This window comes from Orcinus orca, chromosome 20, assembly GCF_937001465.1.
Source record: "Orcinus orca chromosome 20, mOrcOrc1.1, whole genome shotgun sequence".
NCBI classification, from domain to species: Eukaryota; Metazoa; Chordata; class Mammalia; order Artiodactyla; family Delphinidae; genus Orcinus; species Orcinus orca.
In genome coordinates this window covers 30,638,165-30,653,386 of record NC_064578.1, presented here as the reverse complement: position 1 = coordinate 30,653,386, position 15,222 = coordinate 30,638,165, and the positions used below count along the sequence as shown (strand labels likewise).

At 40.0% G+C, this 15,222-nt stretch overlaps 1 protein-coding gene across 5 annotated transcripts in view; it reads left to right on the top strand.

Annotated features, from left to right (window-relative positions):
* FTO (FTO alpha-ketoglutarate dependent dioxygenase) overlaps window positions 1-15,222 on the top strand; it is a 373,881-nt gene that overhangs the window by 150,143 nt on the left and 208,516 nt on the right. For all 5 annotated transcript variants that reach the window (XM_049702733.1, XM_049702738.1, XM_049702734.1 and 2 more), the window contains exons 5-6: window positions 2,592-2,671; window positions 10,090-10,233. In XM_049702733.1, the coding sequence (XP_049558690.1) occupies window positions 2,592-2,671; window positions 10,090-10,233 (224 nt within the window). The remainder of the gene's footprint in view (window positions 1-2,591; window positions 2,672-10,089; window positions 10,234-15,222) is intronic.

Below are 15,222 nucleotides of genomic sequence, written 5' to 3'. Positions count from 1 at the left end.
ATCTTTTCTTCTGCAGTGTCTAAAGTGCTGTTAATCTCTTCAATGTGATTTTTATTTCACTTACTATATTTTTCATCTTTAGAAGCTTCATATTCTATATATATGAAAGGTATATACATAAAAAAGAAAGCTATGTATTTATCTTGTGTATCATATATATCATATATCTTTTATTTCTCTCTGCTACTTTTTGGTTGAATGCTGGATATGGCAAATTTTATTTATTGGTGCCTGATTTTGTTTTTATTTTTTTTTTTTTTGAACCTATGGGTACTGAGAGCCATAGGTGATTTTTATTTTACTTTATTTATTTTAGTTTTTAAAATTTTTATTTATTTATGGCTGCATTGGGTCTTCGTTGCTGCACACAGACTTTAGTTGCGGTGAGCGGGGGCTACTCTTCGTTGCGGTGTGTGGGCTTCTCACTGTGGTGGCTTCTACTCTTTGTTGTGGAGCACGGGCTCTAGGCATGCGGGCTTCAGTAGTTGTGGCTCGTGGGCTCAGTAGTTGTGGTTCGTGGGCTCTAGAGCACAGCCTCAGTAGTTGTGGCACATGGGCTTAGTTGCTCTGCGGCATGTGGGATCTTCCCGGACCAGGACTCATACCCGTGTCCCCTGCATTGGCAGGCGGATTCTCAACCACTGCACCACCAGGGAAGTCCCGCCTGATTTTGTTATATTCTTTTAAGTAGTGTTGGACTTTGCTCTAGTGAGTAATTAAATTATTTGGAATAAGTTAGATTCTTTTTTTTTTTTTCTCTTTGCGGTACATGGGCCTCTCACCACTGCGGCCTCTCTCGCCGCAGAGCACAGGCTCCAGATGCGCAGGCCCAACGGCCATGGCCCACGGGCCCAGCCGCTCTGCGGCATGTGGGATCCTCCCAGACCGGGGGACGAACCCGTGTCCCCTGCATTGGCAGGCAGACCCTCAACCACTGCGCCACGAGGGAAGCCCTAAGTTAGATTCTTTTGAGGCTTGCTTTTAAGATTTTAAGTGGATCTGGGGCAGCCTTTAATATAGTACTTATTTAACCCTACTACTAAGATTATGCTTTTCTAAAGACTCTATTGTCTCAGGTAGTAGGAACCATTCTGGCTGCTGAGAACACAGAGTATTCCTGGCCCTATGTGAGGTCTGAGATTTGTCTAGTCTATAGCTTTCTGGAACTTATTTTCCTGCCTGTGGGAAGTTTTCATCCACACATGCACAGATGAATACGTAGCCAAAGACTTGAAGGAACCCTTCTGTAGATGTCCGCTTAGTCTCTCCCAGTGCAGGTTCTTCTGTTCCAGTATTCTGCCTTACAAATCCTTGCTGCCCTGGCCTTCCTAAATGTAGTCTCTGTCTTCACAACTCAGCAAGAGAGAAAACGGAAAACTCTGAGTTCTGATATCCCCATCCCTACTCTGTGACTTTGAAACTGTTTCTAGCTAGTAAACTAAGGCTCACCTATTTTATTTCTCCTATCTTTGGGGTCACTGTTTTCCAGTGTCAGAAACCTTTGTTTCCTATTTTTGGTCTGTTTTATAATTTTTTAGGGTAAGAAGGTAAACTTTGTCATGGTTACTCCATAATGTCCATAAGCAGGAGTCCTGCAGTTGGCATTTTGCATTTCCTTTCTTCTGTTTAGAGGTAATTTTATAGGTTGTTTTTGCTGACATGTAGGGGGTGTGGTGGTCTTTGCTTCCTAGTTTAAGTCATTGTCTTTCTTAGTATCTTGCTAAGAAGCCTCTGTTGCTTACATAGGAAATCATGTGTTGCTGGGGACAGTTTGGTTCTCTTCTGTATAATAGAGGACGTGATGTCCTAAGCAGAGGTGTTACAGATTTTGCCTCACATGTGGGTGGCATCATTTCTTAGAATACGCAACAACTTGGCCATTGGTTTTTCTCCCACTGCATGTGGTTTTAGGCATATTCTTCAGCTGATGAATTCACCACCTTCTCCATTCTTGGGTCGTGAATCTGTAGGCTTGAATTCTGTTCTGAGAGCCAGAGCTTTGCAACATGCTGAGTTGGTTGGTTTGCTGCCTGGAAAATTGTTAGGGCAAAATTGATACTTTGACTGGGGAAGGAAAGAGGCAGATTTTCAGATGAAAGATGTTCAACTCCAAATAATACAAAAAAATTTTGGCTTATTCTAAAGGCATGGGTAGAATTAGATGTATCATGAGAAAGGGAAAGAAGATCAGCCCATAAATAGTGGCGAGTGGGTATCATAAGACTACAAATAAGTAGGGTAACCCTATAGCCTGTTTGCTAAGGACAGTCCTGGTTTATGCCTGTTGTCCTGCAATAATTATTAATAACATCCCCTTTCACTATTGAAAGTATCATGGTTTTTGATGGTTTTATACCATATGACTATATATATATATATATATATATATATATATATATCATCCTACTTACAAAGAACGGTTTAAAGAATACATGGTAATTGTTAATTCTTTGTTCTTGTCATCCTTCTTGAATGATGGATTTACTGTTTACTTTGTATTTTAGTGAAATAGTATTCAGTGACTGATAAGTGTGTGTTGGGTGTTTTTTTTGTTTTTTTTTTTTTTTTAATTTTTGGTATTTTTCCTGCAGATGATCTCAATGCCACCCACCAACACTGTGTTTTGGCTGGTTTACCACCTCGGTTTAGTTCCACCCACCGAGTGGCAGAGGTAAGTGTAAATAAAAATGTGACTCAAACTTAATTGGATGTGACAGAAGTGGTCGCATGAGCAACTTATCATAGAACTTTGGAAGAATATTTGATAGGAAAATTGCTTTCATCTAACTAGACTTTAGCCTCTATTTACTTGCTTTTTTAGCTTTGAGTTGTGTTGGACCCAGTTTTGAAAAGTGTGTTCACAGCCTGGGATAAGTCTATTTTGCTTCTTTGGGGTTATGTTTCTTGGAAAAAATGCCAGCAAGAGGGCACCTTGGCAGGTGTCGCTGGTTAGAGATTTTCTAAGGGGTTTGTATCTGTCAAGGTCAAGGGCAGGGGATGGCCAGAACAAAATAGTAGATTTGTGTGCTTGTGCATGTGTTAGCTGTGACTGGGCTCAGATGGTTGAGAATTTGTATTTCCCTTAACTTTTGGGTCAGGCTTCCGGGCATGTGAATGTAAATTAAGGAGAAAGTTACAGTGGTGCCAGGGAATTTCCAAACTCCCCAGTTATGTTTCTAACCCAGACTTTATTGCTAAATTCTGCCAGCACTTGCAGTGGCAGATAGTCAGCTGATTAGACTAGTTCAGAATGGAAACTTAAGAGATGAGGGAAGCCTTTAGTAGTCACCCTGGAGTATTGTGTGTGCTCAGTTAAGAAGTGTTCCAGAGAGCAGGGGAATGATCATGAAAAGGATTACAAGTTGACCTCGTATCCAAGCTTGTCTTCTGTGCTTTGCTTTTATAACTTGACTTTTCATTGTACCACAAGGGGACCACTGTGAGAAAGTTGGGCAGACGGGATACAATAAAGTGGCAGGGAAACACAAGCACAAGACCTTTCCAGTCCTGAGACTGTGTGAGTCTATAAGGCAGTGTCATGTCTTTTGGTATTTAGGTAGCTTTTCTAGTGGACTGGTCATTTTGCTAGGTGGCAGAGAGGACACGAGTGTCTGTTTAAATCAAGATGCCAGCAAACCCATCAAGCATTCCTTCCCCCTTTTCTCCTTTCTTCTCTCTTCAATCATTCAACTAAATATTTGAGTGTCTGTTCTGTGCCCAGTAGCACTAGAGGCATGAGAGAGAGAGAGCCATCAACATGACAGGTATGGCCACTAGCTTTGCTGAACTTCCATTTTAGTTTGAGAGACAAATATTAAATAGATAAAAACACAAATAATTATCGTAGAGACCTAAAAAGGTAAGTTCTGTTAGGAAGGAAGGAAGGAGTGACTGAAGGCAGGCAAAAAAGAGTGAGCAAGCATTTATAGAGCATCTAATACGTGCTTTGTATTGTACAAAAAAGACTTCATTTTTTGTATAATACAAGATGGTATAGACCTCTGTCTTTCTAGCTAGAACTCTCCTAAGAATTATTTTGAGTATGTGGCTACTAATGTGTATCTTTGCACCTTTCCTAATCCAATCCGGAAGAGTGGACAAGACGATTAGTGCTGTGCTCAGAGGATTGGTACAAAATGATGAAAAAGAAGTTTCACAAAATGTATTTGATAAGGATAACAATCATATTTAATTCATAGGGTTCTTATGAGGATTAAGTGAGTTAATACGTGTAAATCTTTTAGAACAGTAGCAGGTATAGAGTATGCATTCAAAGAATGTTAGCCACTACTACTATTATTAAATTACTACCACTGCTGCTGCTGCTGCTACTACTATTACTACTACTGTCTTTTCAGTTATCCTGATGAAAAGCTAGTAGGAGACAGGAACAACAAAAGCTCTTTGTGTGGAAGGCTATTCTGTCTCCATTTATACACTAGAATGTATGTAATGAAGCAAGAGAACTTAAGTCATCAATGAGTCTTTAACTGGAAGTGTTGCTATTAACTGAAAGCTACTACTCAGAAGAAGGGAAGTGATTTTAGTTCTTTCATCCATTCTGCAAACTTTCGTTGAAATTCCCAGTGCTCAAGGTATTCTTTTAGACACTTGTGCACAGGTAGAGTGCAGAATAGAGAGTAGCGAACAGCATAAGGCTTCACGAGTGACATGACATGTAAGACTTGAACATGTAGGGATTAGGGGATTTTAGGACATTTTAAGACATTTAAGAGTCCTCATCCCATTAGGTGGAAATCTTGTGATCGGAATGGGATGGGGATACAAAGGGAGTATTGAGTGGCTCAACTTTGACTGAATCCCAGGATGCCAGAAAGGGAGTGTTGGCAGATAAAGGCTGATCCCTGAATGATTGGATTGTGAAAGATCTTGGATATCAGGTTAGGTGTGTTTTAACTTAAGTTGGTTCAGGTGGGGGTTATTGATGATTTATTTATCGCAGTAGTGACATATTGGAGGTGTCTTTAAGAAGATGAAAATGATAGAGACATCAATTAAACCTATTGGTCTGAACTAAGGTCATGGCAACAGGAAAAAAGAAGAAATTCCCTTGACTAATGTAGGAGACAGTGACAGACTTGGTAACTGATTGACGTGGAGGGAGGAATGTAAGAATCAATGAGTGAGTGGATGAACAAATGAATGAATGAGTGAATGAATGAACACACTAACCAGGTAACTCTTTATTGGATGCTTGTCATGTGCTGGGCTTTTGGGTGACTCTGAGGTTTCAAGCTTGGGTGATTTGGAGATGACATTACCATAAGTAGAAATAGGGATCTAAGACACGAGGGGAAGACAGTAGTTCAGTTTTGAACAGGCTGAGTCAGAGCTGCCAAGAGGAGAGGTCCAGCAGACAAATGTAAATTGGAGACTAAAACTTGTGAGAGATCAGGAAACCTTTCCTTCTCCACCTCCTATGATAAATACACACATTCAGAATGCAGTTTGAAAAGTACCCCTCTGGCCTTATTTCCTTTTTTTCCAAGTGGACCATCTTAACTAAAGTAGCAGTGCTTTCAGAATATCCTGAGGTTTAGCTTTCTCTGCTTCAGTCATAGCTGTATTTGTACCTTCTAATTTTTAGGCAAAATTTTGAGCGTTAATTAATTTTTAAAAAAGAGGTGGATATGCATAGTGATAATAATAATATAATCCCAAATCTGTATCTTTTATATTATCTCTACTTCAGTTCAAGCTTATGATACTTTACTAATTAGACATACATAATGTGAATGATGTGACTATCCTGCTTTCTATATTATAGATCAGGGTCAGCAAGTTCTATGGCTTTTGGGCCAGCCAGCTCTTTTTGTAAATAAAGTTTTATTGGAACACAGCCACGCTCACTTATTTACTTATTGTTTATGGCTGCTTTGGAGCTACCATGGCAGAGCTGAGTAGTTGAACACAGACCTTATGGCCTGCAAGCCTAAAATATCTACCATCTGACCTTCTTAAGAAAAGTTTTGCTGACTCTGTTTTACGTGATCCTGTGTATACAGGCTTTAAAGTTAAAAGGAATTTTTTTAAAAAAATCATCATTTTAAGGTTAACTTTTTATTTCTACCCCAAATCAAAAATGATAATATTCAATGCTGGTAAAATTACAGTGAAACTGTACATTCATACCCTACTGGTAGTTTTTCTAATTAGTATATTTTTTGGAAGGCTATATGGGGATATGTGTAAAGCCCCATAAAAATATTCATATCTTTGATCTCATAACACTGTTTTGAGGAATCAAACCTAGGAAATAATTCAAAGGAAGTATATATAAAAAGATATTTATCTAGTATGATTAACAGTAGTGAAAAGTTGGACAGAACCTTAATGCCTTTATATTATGTGACTTGCTAATTAAATTGTTAATGTCACCTCATTCAGCAGCATTGACCATGGTAGTTTTGAATACCTATGTACAAACAGTGAAAAGTAGCATGTACATTGATATGTATATATTCATTACAGCTGTGTGTGGATGAAGAATTACACGCAATAAAAATAATTTATTTTAAATAGAGCATGGCAGGATTATGTTTTTATCTTATTTAAAACTTCTAATTTCATCTTATATTATTGTTTTCAGTAATAGAAGAGGGAAAAGATTTTTTTCTCCAACACTATAGTTAACGTTATGGTTTCCCTCAGTACAGAGAAGAAAAAAAATCCATGCAACTTTATAGCCCTCATTTGTTCTACAAATGTCCTTTCCTTCATACAGTATTAAATTAGACATCTTTTCTGTGCCAAACAAAATGATTCGCTATTTTCTGCCTATTCACAATATGTAGGAAACAGATTGTCTTAAGGAAATGTTGTTCTGAAATTCATTTTAGTTAATCACAGAAGAAATCTATTCAGTTTTTAGTTGCAAAAATGTGACTAGAGTATGTCTGATGACTCTCGACCTTTATTTGATTTTAGTTTTTTTCTGGTTGTGACAGAATGTTCTTGGGATGCAACACAGAATATATGGTTTTTTTTAATTTAAATTCTATGTATAATTATATTTTGAATAGATAGTTACGCAAATGGTTCAAAACTCAAAAAGTACCTAAGAGTGTACAGTTAAAACCTATTTCTCCTCACACCAGCCAGCTCCTCTTCCCCAGAGGCAACCAACGTTATCAGATTTTTGTTATCCTTTCAGTGATACTTAATACATATATAAGCAAACACATATGTAATTTTTAAAATTTCTTATATAAATGGTAGTCTACACACTATTCTGCCCCCTTTTTTTTTTATTTTTTTTTGCGGTACGAGGGCCTCTCACTATTGTGGCCTCTCCCGTTGCGGAGCACAGGCTCCGGACGCGCAGGCTCAGCAGCCATGGCTCACGGGCCCAGCCGCTCCGCGGCATGTGGGATCCTCCTGGACCGGGGCATGAACCCGCGTCCCCTGCATCGGCAGGCGGACTCCCAACCACTGCACCACCAGGGAAGCCCCTATTCTGCACTTTTTGTTTTATTTTAGTAAACCTTGATGATAATTACTTATCAACATGCAGTTCTTAGAGTAGGGAATTTTTTTTTAAGATATGATACAAAAGCATAAGCCATCAAAGAAAAAATAGGTGAATTGGACTTTATCAAAGTTAAAAACTTTATGCGTCAAAGGGTACCATCACAAACGTGAAAAGACAGAATGGGAGAAAATATTTGCAGATCATACATCTCACAAGGTGCCCATATTTAGATTTATATAAGAACTCTTACAGCTCAATGATTAAAAAGAAATAATCCAACTTTTTCAACAGATAAAGGCTATGAATAGACATGTGTCCAGAGGAGATATACAAGCGGCCTAAAACACATGAAAAGATGCTCACCATCATTAGTCATTGGGGAAATGCAAATCAAAACCACAATGACATACCACTGCACACCCGCTGGAATAGGTATAATCAGAATCACAGTAACAGGTGTTGGTGAGGATGTGCAGAAATTGGAACCCTCATACATTGCCGGAGGGAATGTAAAATGGCGCAGCCACTTTGGAAAATTTAACCTTCAGAAGGTTAAATTCAGAGTTACCTTATTGCCCAGCAATTCCATGCCTAGTGTACACACCCAAGAGAAGTGAAAACTCGTACATGAATGTTCACAGTAGCTTAATTCATAATAGCCAAAAAGTGGAAACAGCCCAAATGCTCATCACCTAACGAATGGAGAAACAAAAGGCAGCGTATCTGTACAGTTGAATGATAATTTGGCAATAAACAGGAACGGGGTACTGACACATGGACAACATGGATGAACCTTGAAAATATACTAAGTGAAAGAAGCCAGTCACAAAGGACCACACATTGTATGATTTCATTTATATGGAATATCCAGAGTAGACCAGTCAAATCTGTAGACCCATAAAGTAGATTAGTGGTTGCCTAGGGCTGGGAAGGCTGGTAGAAATGGGAGGGGGTGACTGCTAAAAGGTACAGCGTTTCTTTCTGGAGTGATAAAAATGTTCTAAAGTTAACTGTAGTGATGGTTGCACAACTCTGTGAATATACTAAAAGACATTGAATTGTATGCTTTAAGTGGGTAAATTGTATGACATGTGAATTTTATATCTCAATAAAACTGTTTCCACTCCCCATGCCCTCCCAAAAAACTAGGCCTGATTATAGGTTCTTTACATCAGATGAACTCTAATCACCCAGGAAAAATGTATATATTCCCCCCTCCTTTTTTTTTTTTTTTGGTTGCAATCATGGCTCCACCAGAGTTTGTTTAACTGGTCTTTTATTGATGGGAAATTTTGTGTTGTTTTTAATCTTTTATTATAGTAGATGGCATTTCAATTAATTACCTCTTATATAGGTTACTCCATACTTGGGAAAGTAAAGGTGCGGGTAGAGTATGTTTATAGACAGAATGTCATTTTAAAAATGTAGGGTTGTCTGTGGGACAAAAGTGAGTGGTAATTCATTTCCATTTTTTGTTTTTTCTTTGTAGTAAATTGGAGCCACTGCCCTTCTGCTCCCCACACTTTGGGATCTTCATATTAAAACACATATTAGTCAAGCTTCTGTTTGTGGCACAGAAACTTCATTTTTTTCCCCCAGGCATGCCCAGGTCACATTGTATCAAGTGGCAGTAACTGTGCAAAGAAATTTTGTACCAGGGGATTAGCCTTCAAGGTTATTTCGAAGGGATCCATTTAAATTGTAAATATTAAAATAAAAATACTCTGGGGAGACATTTCCCTCATTGGGTCTAAAGGATATTTACAGCTGGCGTTTTCTCATTCTAGGAAATCGTGTCATTATCAAAACAAGCGGATGCACACTCCACCTGCATCCTCTTCTTTTCTGACATATGCTCATTCAAAGAGGGAGTGTGTCCATTTGACCTCTGTTTTGCTCCCACAGACTTAGAGAGGGATGGACTAGTTATCTGTGCCTTTGCTGATACCCGGGCACTAAGTTATGCCTTTCAACGTGCCTTGAGGGTATGAGCCACATATTCTCCATTATCTGAAGAATCTCTTCTGCCAAGGCAGACTTCCAGCTGCCTAGCGTAAGCTTGCCGCAGAAAAGGAAAATGAGTTCTTTGCCCTGTGTTTATAACTTCATTTTTTTCTCCATTGCTGTTCTATTTTGTGTACTTTTGAACCAGTTTTTCTACAGTCTGGTTACCTTTTTTTCCCCATTGTTAGGTGCAGGGCACTTGAGATAAAGTCAGTGTTCTTGACTTCTTGGCTAATTAGTTATTCCTCCAATAACTACTTACTAAGTTTCTTTTATATTTAAGACTCAGTTCTAGGTGCTGCAGTATATGTATAGTGTATACATTTTGAAACAGGACTTTAGCCTTCAGGGAGCCTACTCTTTGGAGATATGAAGCCCATGTAATAAAAAGCAGCAAGATGAGTGACCCAGGTGACGGCCAAGCTGGCAGCACAGAGCCCAAGGAGAAAGCTACTAGAGTCATTCTTAAGTTGAGGAGCATAGGCTGACCTGTGAGGGCGACAGGTCCGGGAAGGGGACAGACGTCCTAGGAAGAGACGGATGGTAACCTTGGAGTTTGCTTACCATCTCGGTGGCTGGTTCTGTCTCTGCAGTGCTCAACGGGGACCTTGGATTACATCTTACAGCGCTGCCAGTTGGCCCTGCAGAATATCCGTGATGAGGCGGACAATGGTGAGGTCTCTTTGAAATCCTTGGAGCCAGTGGTTTTGAAACACGGAGAAGAAATCCACAACGAGGTAAGGACTTTCAAGAACTGTGAAGATTCTCTCCTACTTGCTAGCTAACAAGTTATTCGGCCACAGTTTGCTATGAGTATAAGAGACAAGGGATGGTTCATTACTTACAATAGCAGTAGCCAGGGCATGAGCATTTTTGTGCCAGTTCTCCAAGCCTCTGTTTCCACAGGGTAACGCACAGTGGGCTGGATAGCATGTGCACTTGGAGGGGTTGTGTTCTAGAAGAGGAGCCTGACCTGAGGTAACCCGACTCTTCCATGATGGGCAGTAGGCATGTCTGTCGTTTGCTCCAGATCAAGACACATCTTTATCCTCCAAGTCTGTTAGCAATCCTACCCTTTATTCTGGAGGGAGAAACTCTATCTTCCAAGCGTGTTCACTATAAAGACATCCTTGCAATGAGAGTGTGAAGCAAAGGGCAAGACATGTAGAAACACAAACAAGAGACCCATGAAGGATAATCTTCCAGCAAGGACTGATGGAAACTGAAGGTGGATCCTTGGAGCAGGTGGACCCTTAGGAGCCTTGCCTTCTGTTCAGGAAATTAGTAGCGATTCTGTAGTCTGTGGGACCAGCATGTCTGGATCCCATGAGTCAGTGTTTCAAAAACTTTGTTAGTTTCATTAATACGTTTTCAATTTTTGCTCTGTCTTCGGACTACATATATTGTTATCTCTTCAATACTTTTAAAAGAATCAACTCATTTTTTATGTAAATAAAAGTTTTTAAAAAGGAAGCTTTATGTTACCACTTTTAAGTGGAAAGGTGGTATCACTATCCAAAAGAAAAAGTAACCAGAAAACTCTAGCCTGTGAAAACAGCAGTGTTATACTATTCCAGCAGATGCTTTTGGCCGGAGAAGGTTCGGAGCCTACAGTCTCTATTCTTCACGTTAAGAAGGAAGATTAGTGCGCAACTTCCTGTACATTCTAAAAGTCATTGAATTCTACACTGAAAATGGGTGAATTTTGTGGTGGGTAAATAATACTCCCTCCCCCCAAAAAAAACCCATTGAAATGAAAGTCAAAAAGAGATTACCAAGTGGTAGAGAATCTTTGAAGATTATCATCAATCAAAGACTTTTTCTTTGAAATAATTAGAAGGATTGGTGGAGAATTGGAGTACAAAAATGTTCTCAATCATGTCAGTAAATAATTGCTGAGCATGCGCGAGGCACTCTTTCTGGGTGCTTTCGGATATGTTGGGAAATAAAATAGACATTCTAGTGCAGGGAGATGACGATAAATAACAAACACACTACATCAGTTTATTATACAGTATGTTAGAAGTTGATAAGTGGTACAGGAAAAACCAAACAGGGTAAGGTAATGGAGATTGAGAGAAGCAGAGAACACTCCCGCTGACAAGATGTCCTTTGTCCAAGGTTGAGGAAGAGAGCCATGTGGTTTTCTGGGGAACAGCATTTCAGGCCGAGGGAGACACCACTGCAAGGGCCGTGCGGGTGGGAGAATGCCTGGTGTTTGTGGACTAGTTCAGGGACGGTCCGCTGTGAGTGGTGGGAGTGAGGCTGTTAGTTACAGGAGATGAGGTCACGGAGGTGGTGTGAGGGGATGGGGAACCGCAGATTGTATCAGTCGTTGGAGGTGTCTCTAAGGACAAGGGCTTTCCTTTTTACTCTGAGGGTAATAGCGAGCCATTGAGGGGGTTTGAGCAGAGGAGAACAATGTTCCCACTGTGCCATGTAATATCTTTAAAAAGATATTTACTTATCTTACGAGCTGCTCCTCGGCTTGAATAGAGAGGTCTTGAATCTGAGTAACATGTGTGCCAGTCTTCTCTAATCCCCCAGTCTTTGATTCTTCAAGGTCATCTTCTTACTTTCAGAATGAGTTCCATATGTCAGGACACATCATCAGATACTCTCCTTTGGCCACGCAGGTTGGCGTGCTCACGCTCTTCTGGGTTCTGTTGCTGAATGAGAGCACAAATGTCTATAATCCTTTCCACGGTTCTTACTGTTTGCTTTCCTCTTTCTTAAAGGCCATGTGCCTTTGCTGGACTAATTATAGGATGAAGCCCTTGGTTTCATGTCTGCAGTCTTTTGGGCTGTGTCGGTTTAGAAGTGGTTGGTTTTCTTTGTCTTAGATAGTTTCTAGCTAAACAATTTGGGGACTTTGGAGATTGGAACTGAGTACCTTAAGAAGATTTTTTTTTTTCCAATTTAAGACGCTTAAAAAGATTTTTGGTGAGGTATAAGCAGAACCTTCCTTTGTGTTTATAAAATAGTCTGTTTTCCTTCTTAAAAATCATAAAATATGGAATTCAGTCTTGTCACCTGGTAAATTTCCCCTAGGAAAATTTACTATTTGATGTCATCATTTGGTTCTCATTTTGTTCTGATCAGACCTGCGTCTTCCTTACAGCTACTGGGAAAGGGCTTTCATTGGGTAGCTCTTTGTAGATTGGACCTTAGCATCTCTTCCTGGTCTCATGTCTTTCTCCATGAAAAAACCTATTTCATTGATTACAGTGAGCACTGACCCCAATGGGCATGTTCCCACATGGGCATGATGGGCATGATGCCCAATGGGCATCTTGAGGGAAATGCATAAGCTGACCTGGGACCAAATCAAGAACCCACACTAACTTGGCAGAAGTAGGTGTCATCTGCTTACCTGTAAGAGTGTTGGAAATGATTTCCAACTATACAGTGCTTTGGTGACTCAGAAGTACGGTTTTGGAATCTTACAGACTTTGCTCCCCAATGCCTAAGTGTCCAGTGACTAAGGTTCAGGTAGGTGGGTGGATTCTGTTTGTGCTTCCCCTTCAGACTTTTTCTAGACATTTCTAGGAGAAAAGCTTTTCTTTTTTTTTTTTTTTTTATATAGAAAGTCTTAAAGTTTATTTTGATAGACTTGCTTTTTACAGGAATTGGTTTAAATGAAAAGCTTTTCTTGATTGACCTTTTTCTTTTCTTTTTTTAATTGATTAATTTATTTATTTATGGCTGTGTTGGGTCTTTGTTTCTGTGCGAGGGCTTTCTCTAGTTGTGGCAAGCGGGGGCCACTCTTCATCGCGGTGTGCGGGCCTCTCCTGTTGAGGAGCACAGGCTCCAGACGCGCAGGCTCAGCAATTGTGGCTCACGGGCCCAGTTGCTCCGCGGCATGTGGCATCCCCCCAGACCAGGGCTCGAACCCGTGTCCCCTGCATTGGCAGGCAGACTCTCAACCACTGCGCCACCAGGGAAGCCCTGACCTTTTTCTTTTTGACTATTCCATGGAGAAGGCAGGTGCAGGTGAAATAGGAAGGTTCTAGAGATGTTTCTCTGGGTCACAGCTACGTAACTAACACTATTGTGAACGTGTGTTCATTTTTCTTTGATGATTCAGAAGGTCCTTCAAGATCCTGCAAGTTCCCTAGGCTGTCACTGTGCCTTCTGATACCTGTGGGCATTAGGTATCTTTGTATTGTCACTGCACCAAAGATTGAATAATAGGGAATTTCCATTAAGTGCATGTCTGAAACCTGGGAGTTTGTTTTAAAAGCATCATGAACCCCGAGAGCACCTCAAGAGAGTTCTGGAAGCTGTGAGCCTCCCGGGAGGGACTGCACTCTGGGGAAGGGATGAAGACCCTCCTCCTGTCATGGCTAGCACGTTATCAGTCAGTCAATATGGTGAGACTGTGATTCTTTTTAGCCTTGAAGTAATAAAGCTTCTGTTCTGTTCTGAATCCTGACCCTTTGGTTTTCATGCAGCATCCACCCTGTGGCTGCAGCTTTCCGTCCTCATCCCCAGAGTTTGGGGTGGAGGGGTGCACACCTTTTTATTTTGGTAACCCAAACTGAATCAAGCAGCTGGAAATATTTTTTGCTTCCTTAATTAATTTTAAGGAGGGAGGCAACTGCTTCTCTTGGCAGTGTTAGCACTGGTGAGGGTGGCATTGGATGAATATCCTGTAATATTTTTTGCCCACAACATCGAAGTGAAAAAGTCAGGTTATGGAGTTGATTAAAATACATGCCAATGGGTTTGATGCCCACAAAGATTGTATCTCATGGGCAGTACTTCCACCCCTGAAAAAAAAACTCTGTTGGGAATAAGTTTCAGGGTTGAACTTTTCTGACTGGCCTCCGTGGAACGGGGGTGAGCATGAATTGACATGATTGTTAAAACTTCTCTTGCTCAGAAGATTTCATAAGATTGTGAGATTCTTGAGGACAGTAAGTGGTGGGCCTTGTGGCCTCATTTGGTCTGTTTTCTTAGTATCTACCAAGTGCCTGGCATATGGTCGGCTGTTCATTATTAACCCACTTAATCCTCACCACAAACCTATGTGGTGATTATGTAATTATCCTTATTTTACAGATGACAGAACTATTCAGTAGTGGAGCCCAGATCTGAACTGACTCCAGAACCCTTATTCTTAACCATGACACTGTCTGCTTCAAAAGATAGTTGGGCATCTAAGGAGGAAGATAAAGTCATTATTTGCTAAAATGGACAGGGTCTTTCTTTGCTCTCTTGTCCAACAGCAGTGTTTCCAGGTATGCCCCTCTCCTTGCTTCTGAGTTTTCATTTACTGAAATCCAGACCCTATTGTACCTTTAAAGGCAGAATGAACTAATTACATATGATAATTATTTTGTTTCCTGGGATATCATGGTTGCCAAGGTTTATATGTTTTGTTCTTATAATGGAAAAAACCAGCCCAAAGATAGAAAAACCCTTTCAGCTCTCCCAAACATAGGGCTTGATGCTTTGCTGACAGGTTGTTCCTATAGTGTGAATAAATTTTATGTGAAATCTATTAAAAAGAACTCTTTTTTTCTTGTAACAAATTATGTTGTTAAACCTGCATCTAAAGAGAAGTTGAACTACATTTGTATTCATTTTCCTTTCAAAGCAGTTAAGTTTACCTCTGTTAACCACTGTCTTTTAATACTGCAGGTAAGGTTTAACAACTATTGTCTGAATATTATCTACATTCCTCTTTTTTTTTTTCTGTTTAAACAGCTTTAACTGAAATC